Source organism: Pterocles gutturalis, unplaced genomic scaffold (genome assembly GCF_000699245.1).
Source record: "Pterocles gutturalis isolate BGI_N339 unplaced genomic scaffold, ASM69924v1 scaffold12145, whole genome shotgun sequence".
Classification (NCBI taxonomy): Eukaryota; Metazoa; Chordata; class Aves; order Pterocliformes; family Pteroclidae; genus Pterocles; species Pterocles gutturalis.
In genome coordinates, this window is record NW_010138332.1 from 35,018 (window position 1) to 50,471 (window position 15,454).

The following is a 15,454-nucleotide window of genomic DNA, read 5'->3' on the forward strand; positions in this document are numbered from 1 at the left end:
TACTCTGCTGCAACTTGATTTATCATCCCTGTCAATTGCGGGCTTTCCTATCAAGAACAAATCTTGAGGCACCTAATGAGTACTTTTAGTATTTATACACAGTAAGGGAAAGTGGGGCAATTGAAAAAAAAGCATATTTTAACCTACCTACAGGTATATGTAATTCTGCTTACAATCTGAAAACTAAGCAGAATTATAATTGTACATACAATGCAAAATGTGACAGGACTTTCCAAAAACATAATCTAAACATGCAGATCATCTCATTTGGGGCAGAGATAAAATTTTCTCTAACTGAATGTGTCCTTCATCATCCCTGCAGTATTACAATACATTCCTTCTGTCTAGAAAAGTAGGCAGGCTTCCTTCCTCCCTCTCAGGAAATGCCGAAGCTGTCTGTTTCATCAACCAGCAGGAGGCATCAGAAAGACAGCTGTCATTTCTACAACAGTTCAAAATATACACCTGTAAAACCAGTTAATCACTATCAACTAAAGCAACAAGGCTTAGTGACTGGTTTAGTTCCAGATTTCCTGTTCTGTCACTGCAAATAATCCGATCACTGGAACAATTAAAAAAAACCTTTCCTTTTGCCAGGTTTAATGCAAACAAAAACCCATATTGCCAAGACAATAACTTCTTTGGCTGTAATTTGCTTTATCTGATTAAGGAATGATTACTAATACAGGCAGCGTAGCACTCTGCCCCATTTCCTCAAATGTAACATCAAAACGACCTGGAACTAAAATTAGGAAAAGGCCACTATGACATAAATGAAACAGATTTATAATGGATAAAACACTTCAGGAAATGTAAAACTTATGTTTCCCTCTTGTGATCTTCAAACACCATCACACACTTTCAAAATGGTCATGCTATAAATGCAAATACAAAAAATACAAACCTAACAAAATTACCTTCCTAATGCTAAAATATTACAAAAAAAAAAAAGCAAATTCTAGAATAAATTCCACCCAAATAAATCTAATGTTAAAGCATTTACTTGAAATACCTGTTAATTTACTTTTAGAGTAAAGCAGTAAGCATAAATAAAATTAGCATGTGCAATCTTTTCAGGAAAAGATTTAACAAATGTTACAAACATGCCCTCACTTCAGGAAAGTATATTTGGCTCCTTCCCTCCCTACCAGAAAATCCCACTGTTGGTACAGTACAGCCTACTCCATTGAACAATCTAATTTGTCTTGGTAAACCTGCACCTCATCAGGAAAGCTTGCCAGCTTACTTCTACTGCTATATCTTCAAATTCCTCAGTAAGGTCATTTCAGCACCTCTGTGGCACTAAGCCCATGCTTAAGTGCTTTCTGGAATGAGGGCCCAGGATCTTTATAACTGAAGCAAGATTTTTCTTAATTACCCATAGATTTGGCAAAGCCATGCCACTATGCGAGAGCATTGTACCAATTACTGGCCATTTACACCCACTCTTCTGCTTTCCAACAACTGCTTTTCATGCTGTTGGCAAATTTGCCAAAACAATCAACCTTAGTTTTTCTGATAAGGTTAAAAAGCTTGAGGCAATCAAATCTCCAGTCATGCTGTTCCCATCTTTTACTAAAATGTAACATTTGAAATATCCAAGGTAGGAGAATTAGCTTCTGCAAAGAAGAAAAACAGAAGTCACTTGTCCCTGTGACACATGAACATTAACTCTCAGAATAGAGAACAGAAAGGAAAAATTGTGAACTACTTGCTGTAGTGTACTCCAAAGTGTATTTCACCAACCACTAATGCAGCAAAATGATGATTTGACATGCAGTGAATCAGAGTTCAGTTAACTTCAAAGCCACTTGTATCATTATTCACTTTTATTCTGCTGACTCTTACTCAAGGTTTCATTAGCAGTGCATTCCTGAACTCGTTCAGTCCTTGGATCCCTCAGAAGAAAGGTTCAAAAATTAAGGGCCACAAGAGCTGAATTCCACACTCTCCAGAGGCAACAGACTCTTCTGACACTGTTTCAACTTTATGTTCCTGCTCCACACAAAATACTTTCACCCTTGACTTCTTGCTTCTTTCCCTCTTTCCTGAGCTTGTGCCCCCAGGCTACTTGCTTGTGTTCCACCCCCTCTAGAGATTTTTAACTTCTGCTTAGGTCCTCCCCTTCCAATTCTGCCTCCATGGTTTCTGGGTTTTGTTTTCTTTTTTACTCTTACTACCTTTTCCTCTATGGGCACAGAAAGGAGCAGAGAAGAGGAGAACATTTTCTATTTTTTTAGCTTCTTTCTGCCTTACTGATCACCTCCTGGCTTTCAAAACCCCTCCCTCAATCATACCTATTTCTCTGCCCACTGAACTCCATGATCCTTTTGTTCCAACATGGCAGGTACTAAGAAATTCAGGACATGCTTTATTTCAATTTCAGTACAAATCACATTCTAGTGACATAGTCCAGGGAGAAAGAACGATCAGTAATTTTGTGTGGACAACTGTTGCCTGAGAATAATCAGAAATCCAAAGAGAACAGCACATGCTCTCTGTTCAAAGAGTTTGCTACCTGAATTCTCTAAAGACTTCAAGTCTCTTCAGAGAACTTGCATGTACCACAGTTTTTGAGACCCTTATCTCTTTGCTCAAGTTCAAGTTGTTTCACTGTGAAAACAAAGGGCACGAATGATAAATTCACTTTCAACTAAGAAGAATCTGTTCCAAATAGATTCCAATCTGATTCCAAGAGCAGATTCTAACCTGTTCCAAACACTTCCTGTACAAGGCTCTGAAAGTATTTTATAAATGTGAACTAATCAATGCCTTGACAAAATATTGCTACTACTATTTGTCAAGTAAGCAAACAGAAGCACATGAAAGAAAATTATTTCATACAGCACTTCATAAACTAGGATAGTAAGCCTCATAAAGATCAGTACACCATTCAAGCACATAACATACTTTTCAAAACAGGATTTCAAGGCTTCCCTTTAAGACAAGGCTATTTTTATAAAGATATCAAGCCCCTCTGGATTCCTCAAATGAACAAAAATCAGGTGACTGCATAGTTTGAAGTATACCTCTGTTACATTTTATCTGATGCAACATAGTAACCAGTAAATTGCATCAGCAAAAGGAATCAAAATATAATTTTAATAAATACTAATTGATATAATGTAATTAAAAAGAGTTGCCTTACTTTGTCAAAGAGCAGCACACAGCCCGTAAGGGCTCATGATCCTTCTGCCTGATGTTGTTATTTACCATGAAATCCAGCTCTTCTCGAGCAGCTCTTAGTTGACTTTCTGTAACACCGTAGCTCACTGACTCGCGAGCACAGTCCTCAATATTATGGGCTTCATCTAAAATGACTACTTGGCCTTTTAGGTTAATTTCCATCTAAAAAAGAAAAAGAGTATCTTGTAAAACAGAGTGAAAGACATTAAAAAGAAACAACATCTAAGAGGATTCTGTTAAAAAAGTGAGTATTCTGCATCATGGTGCAAGCAACAGAAGGTTTTCAGCTTTTTTGATCCAATTTCTGTAACCTACAAAATAACCAGTGAGGGGGTGAGGGTAAAAAGCCTTATCCCAGCCTGGATTAATATAATCTGAACATACTACACTCTCCATAAACCAAACAACTGTAAAGTTTGCAAGGGTTTCTTTTCCACTGATAGAAAAAAAGCTTGTGACTGATCAGCTAGAGCATGATTCAGTAGAAGCATTACTTGGAACACAGCAGAAGCATTACTTGGAATACAGAAATGCTCAGGGGAAGGGGGGGAGGCAAGGGGAAAAAAAAAAAAGATAAATTCTTTAACCCAGGAGTTATTATGTAGATAATATTTTGGATATAAATAGGATTTCAGTTGACCATGGCTACTGAACATTATGTTCTTTAACTTCCCTTTAACTTCAGTTATTGCAATCTCTTTCTTACAAATATACTTACACTCTCCCGTATCTGTGGGTCAAGAAGATAATTATAAGGACAAAATACAATATCTGCGCCCACCATGAGTTCTCTGGCTGCAAAATATGCACAGGCTCGAAGCCTCTTTCCCAGGCTCACTAGATCTTCAATATCCCAAGCCTGATACATCCCATGTGCAGACTGTAGGGCATGGTGTTCACTGAGTTTATGAACACCATGATAATAAAGACAGGATTTGCCCTAAAAGCAAAAAGTACAGATAGTGGTTACAAAAAATAACAAAAAACAAATAAGGTTAAGTCCTCCAAGTTGTTATGTGCATTTGACTTTACTTCCCGAAGACATTTCTAACAGCTACTTTTTATATTGGACAATAATGAAAAATATATAATCTCAGAAAGAAAACAGGCAAATCCATGTTCCTAAAATATACATCAATAAAGGACATTTATTTCTTCTTCATCTATAAAACCAAAGACAATTTAAGTCTTACTAAGAATGTTAACCTAGCAGTCATAAATATTGTTCCTATCATCATATATTTTTTCAGCATTGATACTGTGTATCAAGATTTTCTAACAATAATTAATTTAAACTAAATTACCAGAGGTATTTAACCAACACAGAATAAAGAAGTCAAAAATGTTACTCACTTCAACTGTTCAACTAACTTTAGTATGTTTAAATGAATGCTTATTTTCTGAAACAAAATTACTCACTTGTTTTCCTTCCAGCAATTCTACACACATTTCATTCCTGTTACTAACACTATTAGATACCACTGGATGAATACAGGTATGATCCCGGCTAGAAAGAATCGTCATAGGGACAGTGGAATATGCTGTTCTCTTCAACTCTCTGGTAATCTGGGATATTTGCTTGTGTGTTCGCGTTCCAAAAAATATTTTGGGAATGAACGGCCGATCTCCCTTTTCTTTCTTCTTTGGGTTACTAGCATCTTTACCAGTTTCTTTTCCAGAACAGGAACACTCAGTGCACGGGTCAGAAGTCTGAAACCCAAAACAAAAAAAGATGAACAAAATCCCATGCTAAAATGAACATGCTAAATCTGCCTATAGACTATTTAGAAAACGCCTCTAGGATCGTTCAAGATAGCCTGTTAAATCACCAGGTTGGCCTATTAAACTGCAAAAAGTTTAAAAATGTTAAAGCATACATACCATGTCCTCATGCCTGAAAGTCTTAAAAAATCTTCTAGCAATCACTGGATACAACTTTCACATAACCCAATTGTAGAAAGAATTATTATTCCAGTGGAGTATTTACACATGTGAATAATGCAAATAAACTTCTCAAACATAAACTTCAGCATAAGGACACTCCTGTTACAGACCAAGAAGCATCCAGCACCTTAAATGAAAAAAAATCTTGGGACCAGACACCCAAATTAAAATATTGAGCACATTTTCCTTAGGACAAGCAGAAGAAATCTGGAAAGTTTAACGAAATCTGTTTGCAGACAAAATAGACTATATCGTATACGCTCCCTTAGAAACATGTTTACCATGCCGTTATGTCAAAGGCCACCTAGTAACTAAGAGTAAAAGACAAATCAGGGAATAATTCTATCCAGAACCTAATCCTGTAAAATATTTGTTAAAAGCCAATTTTTTTTTTCATCCTGAGAAGCACCACCTTTCATAGTATATACACTGGAACAACTGTCATTAAATTGCAATAATTGGTGTGAAAAGACACAGAGAAAACAACTCCTGAGTAAACAAGTCCACAAACACCTCCCATAAAAAATAACGAATTATTCTAATATAAGAGTTTGTATTTGGTTTTCAGGTGATGGTGCAAGAAACAACATGTAGTTGCCCACTCAAATACTCCTCCCTCCCCTTTTAATTGTAATCAGTAAGATTATCCATTATAAACAAACGCTAAGTCATGCTGTGTGTTACACCACAATTCTGGGGCTCAAGCTGTCTTTTTAGCCTCCACTCTGAGGAAAACCAAGTTCGTATTACCCTTAGTCCCACTCAGCCTTGTCCACCATTAAATATTACAATACATGATAGAACGCATGTAAATGTAACCCGGCTGGAGCTGTCACTCACTGGGATAAAAGGTTCCCTGATGTGCCAAATAAACAGGCCCTCAAAGCAGATAAAATTGCACCCATGCTGGAATTGTTACATTCCCCTCTCAGGTTGCCAGTAACAGCAGATTTCATTACGGTGTGCTGCCACATTAAATAGCCAGTTCCAAATATCCTGCCTTCTATATTGAATAATTACTTATTCACTGAAAGGATAAAAAGAAGAGTTATGAATGGGGCTCTTGTCACCAGCAAAGCAGGAAACAGCTGACATATGGTATATGTTACACATAGGGCAAGTACTCAGCTCAGCTTGTACTCACACAGAAAACTGCAATGCAAATTGTACCTTGATATTTCTATCATCTATATTCTATTTTGCACTTTGAAATAATGAAAACCACATTACCATACTAACAACTAATATAACAGAAGCAGTCTATTTACAGTGTAGGGCCTTTAAGAACACGTTTATCTTTTCATTTTAATTCAAGTCAGATTATGTTTTCAGGTGTAAAAAGAATACACAGAATTCAAAGATGATACCATATCACTAATACTTCACTGCTAATGCTAAGCATTTAGTTTGCCAAATAAAAGTAATAGAAAAATATTTGGACCAATCAGGCAGCTTTTGCAAAAGTTGTTCTAACAACAGCAAAATGCAGTTCAAACACATAAATGTGAACAGAAGGCTCTTCTGTGATGGGTTTGAAAACCAGATATATTTATTTTCATAAAAAGAATTAAAAGAGTGTTCTTATGTATAAAGATTATAAATTACAGAATTTTACAGGTGGCCTTAAAAGTTTTTCATAAAAGGTCTGAAATTGGTATAATACTGGCTTTAAGAAGCACTTTACCCAGTATTCCAGTTTTAAAATGTTACCTTTAACTTTGAAAAAAGTTGTTTAAAGAAAAAAAGTCAACATTGAGAGTTGTAAACTCAGCCTGGTTTTATAGCAACTAATATGAGTATAAAACTGCCTGCAGTAGTCATAACATTTCTGAAAGCCACAGACACCATTAGCCCAAAATACACAAATAAATAAATAAAACCTTTTTAGAAGGTTCTTTATAATGAAGAGAAACTTTAGAAAATTATTAAAACATAGTTTAAAAGTTGAGTTCTTCACGTTATTTGCACATTACTGAAGTGTGTCAATCTACACTTGAACTCTTTGTTATCCTTTAGAAAATAGTTTGGCCATCTTTAACTTTATTAAAAATAAACAATTTTAATTCTATGTTTCTATAAAAATTACTATCAATATCACATAGCAAAATCTGATGTGGTGTTTATCTCCCATTACTCCAGCAAAACGAAAGAAAACCCCCTCCAGCTGAACAAAGTGGTAACTCCAATATGACACTTTCCATAGCCTCCAAGTACAAGTTCTTATACACAGAGACATCAGTTATACTATAATAAAATTAGAAAATGTTTCAACTTATTTATGAAAGAAGCAGGAGGGGTGAATAGAAATAGTTAATAGATAATACAAAAGTATTTCATAATACCCTCTGGCCTCAGAACAACCTGTTTTCATCTGCTTGAATGTGGGATAGAGATTTTCATTTGAGGGGGGGGAGGGGGGAAAAGATACTCCTCTACTTTCTGCAGTATTTAATCAGAAACATCCAGTAACAGATGCTGTTAGAGATCCGATACCAGACTATATGGACCTTAGGCTAATCCAGCTTGTTTTTACTTTTATCAGGAGGTAGATAAAACAGCTTATCACATCAATATTTATATGGCAAAAACGTGGAAGTCTGATTAAAAAAGGAATAATCAAGTCCACCAACCTGTCCTACGTGTAAAATAGAACTAAACAAACACTGAGGCTATGATCTTTGAAACACAAAGAGATAAGAGGAGTTCTTCATATCTTCATCTACATTTCCTGGTTACAAAGCCATCTAAATGATACAGCAGTGAATACCTCTTGTGTGAAATATCACACAAGCACAATCTAGTAAGATGTCAGAGTTACATTACCAGAGCTTTTCAACTCTTCCTTTATAAGCTCTCAAAAAGCACAGTATTCTGCTGCTGCTGCAGCCTCTTGATTAAAGTACACAAAGCAGCTGTTTATCCTCTCACAGTAACCAGCAGGTGAACCCAGTTCAATATTTATCACAGGCTTTCACAGATCACTGCTAACCAAGCAAACGTTTTAATTAAGCTGGAACTTGCTTCAAAGAGCTCATTCAAAATGGCAATCCGCAGGAAAAGGATCATATACGGTGTCAGGTGAGAGCGTGTAATACAAATCCACAACTTTCTTCATCCCATCGTGGTAAATTAGCCTATTCTGGAGTCCAGACCCTGATTGTAACAGGCTGCCAGTCTCCTGGAATGTGTAACAGAAGTCACTCAAACTCCATTGTGAAGGTTGTAAGCAATATGTTAAACTGCAATGGGCTAGCACATTAAGACAGATTCTTTTCACAGTTGTTTTTTGATACCCCAAGTGTTTGTTACACTACTCTCCATTTACTGTTTACTTTTTTTACCTGATATAAATGGGGATTCCTTAACCCACCTGCCCCAGTTTCTCAGACCATATGTTTAACAGAAGTAATCAAGAGAGTACCGTAAGGGTACAATTTCTCATCCAAACTCACACTAGAACAGCCCTCTCTTGCAGGAATTAAGAGCAAGACAGAAATGGATTCCCAGGCTCTGGACTGAAAGCAGCTAAGAACAGGCAGTCAGTCACCTTGGGCAGAAGCTCCTCACCCCCTGGATCTGCAGGTGTTCTGAGGCAGCAGCGCTTGGCAGCACCTCTCATGCTCTTACAACCACCAACCCATTCTCTCTTGGGCTATAAAAAGGACTTGACAAGAAACTAAACTTGCTTTAAGCACAGGACAGACCCACCTCTCACGCTCTTACAACCACCAACCCATTCCATTCTCTCTTGGGCTATAAAAAGGACTTGACAAGAAACTAAACTTGCTTTAAGCACAGGACAGACCACAGTAAAACACAAGATATACAAAAGAGAAGGTTGTCTCATTGATTAAGAAATTTTTTTTGCATTATTGTATCATCCTAAACACAGTCCATTATGATAAGTGTTGAATATAACCTCAGCTGACTTTATTTCATAAACTACACTAGAAAAGCATTTTTACACCTAACAGCCTATGCTGTGATGCTCTTCATGTCTGTAAGTTAACGTAGTTAGGCTGCAGAAGTACTAAGGATAAATAAGGCCTTACTTTCCACAATTGTTTCTTAATACCAGACAAGTTTTCAGTCTGCTACAGTAAAAGTTCATCACAGGAAAATAATACCTTATTCTTTCATTCTTAAAAAGAAACTTGAGTAGAAGTAACCACTTCTATTTCTTCTTAGGTTACTTCTTTCTAAAGAAGTAGTAAACAGTATAGTGTTTGAATTGTACAGTATATCTGCAAAATCAGACCCAAGGATAGCACATTATAACACACCCATGCACAGCTCAACTACTGTTACAAAACTGAAGAGTTTTCTTAGAAAAATCAGACAACTATGAGTCAGTATTTTACTATCTAACAGTTAGTTGATCTGTCCTAAAAGTTTGTTTTCTTCACTACATGACATTTCTAGAAGCTGTAAATCAATTTTTTCAGACACCCACACTGAAGTACCACAGCACATTTTACAATCAAGGAAGGAAGGAAGGTCTTTTTATTTAAAAATCAACAGCACACCCTGCTGGCCTTTCTATTTCAAACCACCAATTGAAGTTCAGAGGCACAAAGCATTTCAAGTCCTACTTAAAAAAAAAAAATCTACGGAGCTTTCCAAAACTAATAAAAACTACTTCCCATCAAATGACCTAAAACACAGATTCACTTTTTTCAAGAAAATATTTAGCTCCCAGCTTTTGGCTTGTTTTGTGTTTACAAAGGTACAGCATGCTGGAAAACAGCTCTTGAAGTTAAACGATACACTGATTAAAACAGAAGCTAATTTAGGACATAAAAAGAGCAAGATTTGCAGAAAATGCCTAGCAAAAAGCTGCAGAAACAGCTGCATATTTGTATCTCAACTTCTTCCGTGATATTTCTGCTATGGAACTTGCTAATTAAAAAAAAAAACCCACACACCAAAAAACAGCAAACCAAACAGAAAACCAAAGCAGAAATGTAAATATATCACAGTAACACTGAGGATTTTTCTTCTTAATCATGTGTAATATTTATTACTCATTTTTTGCTATAATATATTTTAACAATCAGCTCCGACTTTCTCCACACTATTTTAAGGTCTAAGAAGCACACACATTAATATTAAATGCTTTCATTTACTGCACATGCCACAAAACAATAAATGGCAAGTTGAACAAAATCTACAAACTCTGATTTCAATTAATTTCCATGGTCCTAGTTTCAAGTCCTTCCATAATATCATAAATCTGCTATAAATCTATGTGTTATATTCCAGTTTACATCTGCTATACAATTGCTGTCACATACTGAAAGTTTACAGGCTGAATTGCTGGGCCAGATTCCTTGCTATTGGAAGCCATGGTCTAACAGAGTTCAACCCACAACTTCCACAGAAATAATTGACACTTTGCAAACCACACTGGTTAGACAGCACCATTAGGAGTAAAAGCCACTGCAGTTCTCGCTACAGGTAGTGACAATATATTACTTTAAAGCAACATACATGCTTGGGAACCTTTATGTTAGGCTGTAACACAGACGGAGGTACAGTGCTCTCGGAAACGATATATGAAATGCAATTTGTTAATCTAATCTCTTTTAGTAAAATATTTTTTTTTAATTGCTCTTGACCTAACAGTCCTGATGTAAAAGATATTACTGTACTACTTACTGTTTGGGGAGAAAAAGTAGTGGTTTTCACACTTTTTTCAGAGTGAACTACCAGCTCTCCATTTTTTCTCTGATTGTAAACTTCTGCAGCATCAACTAGCTGCACTCCTTTTGCAAAACAATGACGTTTTCTAACCTGCTGGGAAAAAAAAAATACCGTGTTCAAACACACTGGACAAAAGTACTGACTAGCAGTCAGTGATTTTGGTTCAACTGTTTTCCACCGATTCTGTTTCAGTAACACAGTGCATTACTAATACTCACTATCAGTTTAACCAAATGTAAGCCACACAAAAGTCATCTGGGAAAATCTATAAAGTTTTAATTAAAAAAAAAAATCAGTAACAACAACAAAATTCTATAATTATTGCTGAGCTTTTCTTCAATTTCCCACTGTTACAAAACTGATACAAATTATACTATATAGATATAAGGAGAAAACCTCCATAACTAAAACAAGAAATAAATTCAAGCCATATTGATCTAAAAACTTAAACAGAAGTAACCATCTGAGCAACACTCTAAAGCAATGTAAAAGCTATTTACAGTGCGCGTCTGAATACAGGTACAAAGTCATGTGATACCAGTACTGACACAGATGAAGGCACTACAGAAGTACTGCACTGCACTTCTTAGGCCAGAGATAACTACAGTGGACAGGATATAAAACAGAACTCTAACACACAGTATTATTTGTATTTCTAATATACATTTGCAAGAGCACTTTCAACTCTAGAATCTCATACTTTGATTTAATATTACAGATCAACTGGGGATAAATATATTCTGGGGATATTAGGTGTTTAAATATGCAAGATGTAATTTGGGACAAGGTATTATGAACAGTATAGTGCAACAATGGACTCCTTTGTAACAAGTAAAATAATAACGAACAAAAACCTGTCAATCCAAACTGACTGTGACATGACTCAACTACTCTTTACGCCCTTCTCTGAAATACTGATTGGTATTTGACAGTTTCGTTGAGCTATGCCTAGATTATTTTACTCCCAATAAACTCTGCTTACCTGCTGCTCGGTTTCTAAAGGACGAATCCTTTTCCTGTCTACTTGAAAATCATCGTTCTCATTGTCACGTAAAGATAACTTTTTTTTGGCAGACAATTTTGAAGCTAGCGTTTCATTTTCCTTATACTCTGTAATCAAAAATAAAATGGTATGTCCACTACTAGGAATGCATTAAATAAGGGCAACATTTTAAAAACAGAATTTACTCTAAATACACATGATGCAGGCAACAGTATTAGACATTTCCATCTGCATTAACCACCATTTCCGTACAGATTCCCATGCAGCGCAGAATCACATTGTCCTCTGCTATTATGATGGTAAAAAAAGTCCCTGACTTGAAAGTGAAAAAATTGACATCACTGGCTGTGTATTTTACTTCCAGAACAGATTTTTAGCTGCCTATGTGTGAAGTTACCTGTGTTTGTTAGTGGACCTCCAGGTTTTACGGAACTTCCTGTTTCATAATTATTAAAAGAACAAGAAGCGCCATGATTCACACTTGTTGCAGCCTCATTCCTCTCAGCTTCGGAATGACACGTACAGCGACATGGCAGTGCAGTCTCTGGCTTTCTGTCTTCCTTTTCACATGATGATGTAAGCGGTGATTTCTCTAAAGATAAAGGACACAGGAGTTTATCTTCCATTAAAAGCTACTCCAGGCCATACATGAGAACTAGACTTTCAATTCAGTTAAGGTGAAAGAACTCGTTTAGGAACTAGTCATAAACCTTGTGTCTCTATAAAGTCTGACCATACTATCATCGCTCTTTGAAGACCTGCAGTCGAAAGAACTGTAACAACTTGCAGAACTGAAAAATACACCTTCTTTTCAATTTAATCTGCATAACTACAAGCCACAGGTATTTTCTTTCCAAGTTCCAACTGCCATATAATTCCCTTATGATAACAGATAGCTAAATCCAGCTCAGTATTACTGGCCATTACTTCTTTATGCTGCCAGTAAGGCAATATGTATAACGGTGGACAAAGACCTGCTTAGATTCCTGAAACCAAATGTTTCAAGGCTGATAAACAACAACAATTCATTATAAGATATTTTGGTTATGAAAACTGGGTGAACAGAAACTAAGACAACTTACCATACAGAGACTGCTGCCATGATAATGCAGAACAAAGTAATGCCAAGCTTTTGCCACTTCCTGTAGGGCTCTCCAACAAACAGTGTTGCCTGTTATTTAAGCCCCTAACAATCTTTCAAGAGAATAATGAGAACAAAAACAGAATTAATAGAAAAAAACCAAAGATAACATCTTTAGCTAAGCTGGAAATAACTTCTAAAAATAGATTAGGACACTGTCTTGTGAAAAAAAAAAAAGAAAATAAAACCAAAGCCACCAATCCCAGTCACCTTTAATAATAACAACAGGTTAACAAGCCTTGGCTGTATTTCTCTCCAGAGGAACATGCCTCATTGTCAGTGCTCAGAAATTCACTTACAGGGGCTGTGAAATACCTACCCACTAACAGCAATACCTGATGGGACTAGCTTGCTTCCTTTAGCCTTACTGAACCAAAACATCGAAAACGTCCGTCAGACAACCAAACCATTTGTCCCAAAGAGAAAAAGTGTTTAAAAATGTTTAAAAATTTATAGATGTTAAGTGCAATAATTCACTTTAAAAACTCCCCAAAAACTGACAATTTATTGAAATATTACATTCTGTTTAGAAGACAGATGTTTAAGTAAATAATTTCCTCCTCATATACTTGCAAAATTCTGTAAAATCTATACAGTATATCTAGTCGAATAAAGATATATGTTACATAACACATAACTTGTCTCTTGGTATAAGTGTTCACAAATCCAAAACGCACCTCAGCATTCCCTAGTCATGGGCCAAATATCATCGTACAGCACAGAGAACAGTTAAGTTACGTTACAAATGAAATTCTCAAGATATTTGAGGCTCTGAATTTAATATATTAGTTTTCTAAATGCTGATAGGTACTGGAAAACATAAGCTATTAATTTAGCCAATGTTAATATAAATTCTACTTACAGCATTCATCATAGCAAGCTGTGAAGGGTATGCCTTGCAAGGGAATATGATCTTCACTCCCCCAATAGTATATTCTGACACGTCAGACGACATTGCCACTTTTTCCCCCTGTTTACTTCAGTTTTATAACTGCAATAAAAAACAGTATTAACAAGTCAACACTAACAACCACGCAAAGCCTGAAACAACATATGGCACCATACAAAAACAAGCAGAAGCTGCTAACCTGACAAGGGGGCTGAGCAGTTCAGAATATTAACAGACCTGGCATATAGGAATTTATATCACACACCATCAGCTCAGACTCAGTGCTGGTTACAAATGAGAGCACGTTACCACCATCTGATGAGCAACATCAGCAATTTAAACAAAAGTATGATGAACTGCACATATAATTTCAAATTATTTTTTTTTAGACTGAATATTGTTGGGACAAGAACTCAAATCCTTGGAAGGAAAGTATTTTGAGATATTTAATAACTAAAAATTTACAGTTTTTCAATTCTGTAGGTCCTTAAGTTTGAACTCAAAGACACTGCAAACTACAAAGATACAGCTGACAACAGTACCTTGTACTGTTCGTTCTATAACAACGAGAAAATAAAATTGGATACTGACTTTACAAATGAGATGTTTAAACCAACTCTTTTCTTCCACAAGAAGATTACAAGATTACAGTAATAATTCATGGGAAAATGAGGTGCCAGTCACTCTTCTATTCTGTATTATCCTGCATTTCTCTCACTCTGGATAATAAAAGAAAGTCACTTTCCCTGTGATGTTAAAATGTTGAAATTATTGAATTAAAAATCCTGAAGAAGTATAGATGGCTTTAAAAAAGGACTACCTTTTTTAAGCAACACAATTTTTTTTCTTATAGGTTTTCAGCATCTACAAAATAAAAGAGCAAATTTAAATTGGTAATTCCCTGTGAAGCGGGCAGGAGGCGGCAAGGTCCTGGACACGCGGAAGAAGGGTCCCTTCGTCCCGCTCTGCTCCGCCCAGCAGCGCCTCTGGGCGCACCGGGGCCTCTCCCCAGCGAAATCCCGACGCCACCTCAGCCCCACTCTAGCTCCAGCCCTGAAGAGAATTTTTCTGCCTCACTGCGGCCGACCGCGCTGAGAAACCCGCTGTCATTCCTCTGTGCGTGCCGCCCCAGCCCACGCAGAGGCACCGGGGCGTTTCCTTTATCTTCTTTAAGAGGCAGGAGCCCCAGAGAGCCGCTTTCCCCGCTCCTCTCACAGCAGGGGGGAGCCACGAACGGCGCCGCGCGACCGCTCACCTCAGGCGACAGCGGCCCCCTTCAGCATCCGACCTTCCCGCCTCCGCCTCGCCACCAATCAGCTGACAGGAAAGAGCCCTGAGACACCAATCCGCACGTGGCAGACTAAGCCGCTCCCGCCTTCCTCCTCTGTGCTATTAGAACCAATCACGGAAGGCCTTGTTGGCTTCTGGCTTATACTCGTTCCTGAGCAGCTACGCGCTTGCCGGGGGGGAATTGTATTGCAAAGTACTTTAATAGTTTTTATTGTTTACCTTGTTTTTAAATACTGACACGCACGACAGCCCCTGGAGGAGAGGGCCTCGGCCCGAGGGCGGCTCCGCTGGCCCCACG

General features: G+C 37.1%; 1 protein-coding gene across 1 annotated transcript in view; it reads right to left on the reverse strand.

Annotated features, from left to right (window-relative positions):
• The window catches only part of BRIP1 (BRCA1 interacting protein C-terminal helicase 1), a gene marked incomplete at its 3' end in the record, with an annotated part of 37,995 nt that extends 24,063 nt beyond the window's left edge, over positions 1 to 13,932 (reverse strand). The window contains exons 1-8 of the mRNA XM_010082965.1: positions 13,840 to 13,932; positions 12,919 to 13,030; positions 12,234 to 12,428; positions 11,816 to 11,943; positions 10,789 to 10,923; positions 4,606 to 4,896; positions 3,905 to 4,126; positions 3,149 to 3,348 (exon numbers count right to left, since the gene is read on the reverse strand). Coding sequence (XP_010081267.1) covers positions 3,149 to 3,348; positions 3,905 to 4,126; positions 4,606 to 4,896; positions 10,789 to 10,923; positions 11,816 to 11,943; positions 12,234 to 12,428; positions 12,919 to 13,030; positions 13,840 to 13,932 — 1,376 coding nt within the window. The remainder of the gene's footprint in view (positions 1 to 3,148; positions 3,349 to 3,904; positions 4,127 to 4,605; positions 4,897 to 10,788; positions 10,924 to 11,815; positions 11,944 to 12,233; positions 12,429 to 12,918; positions 13,031 to 13,839) is intronic.
• Between the last annotated feature and the right edge of the window lie 1,522 nt (positions 13,933 to 15,454).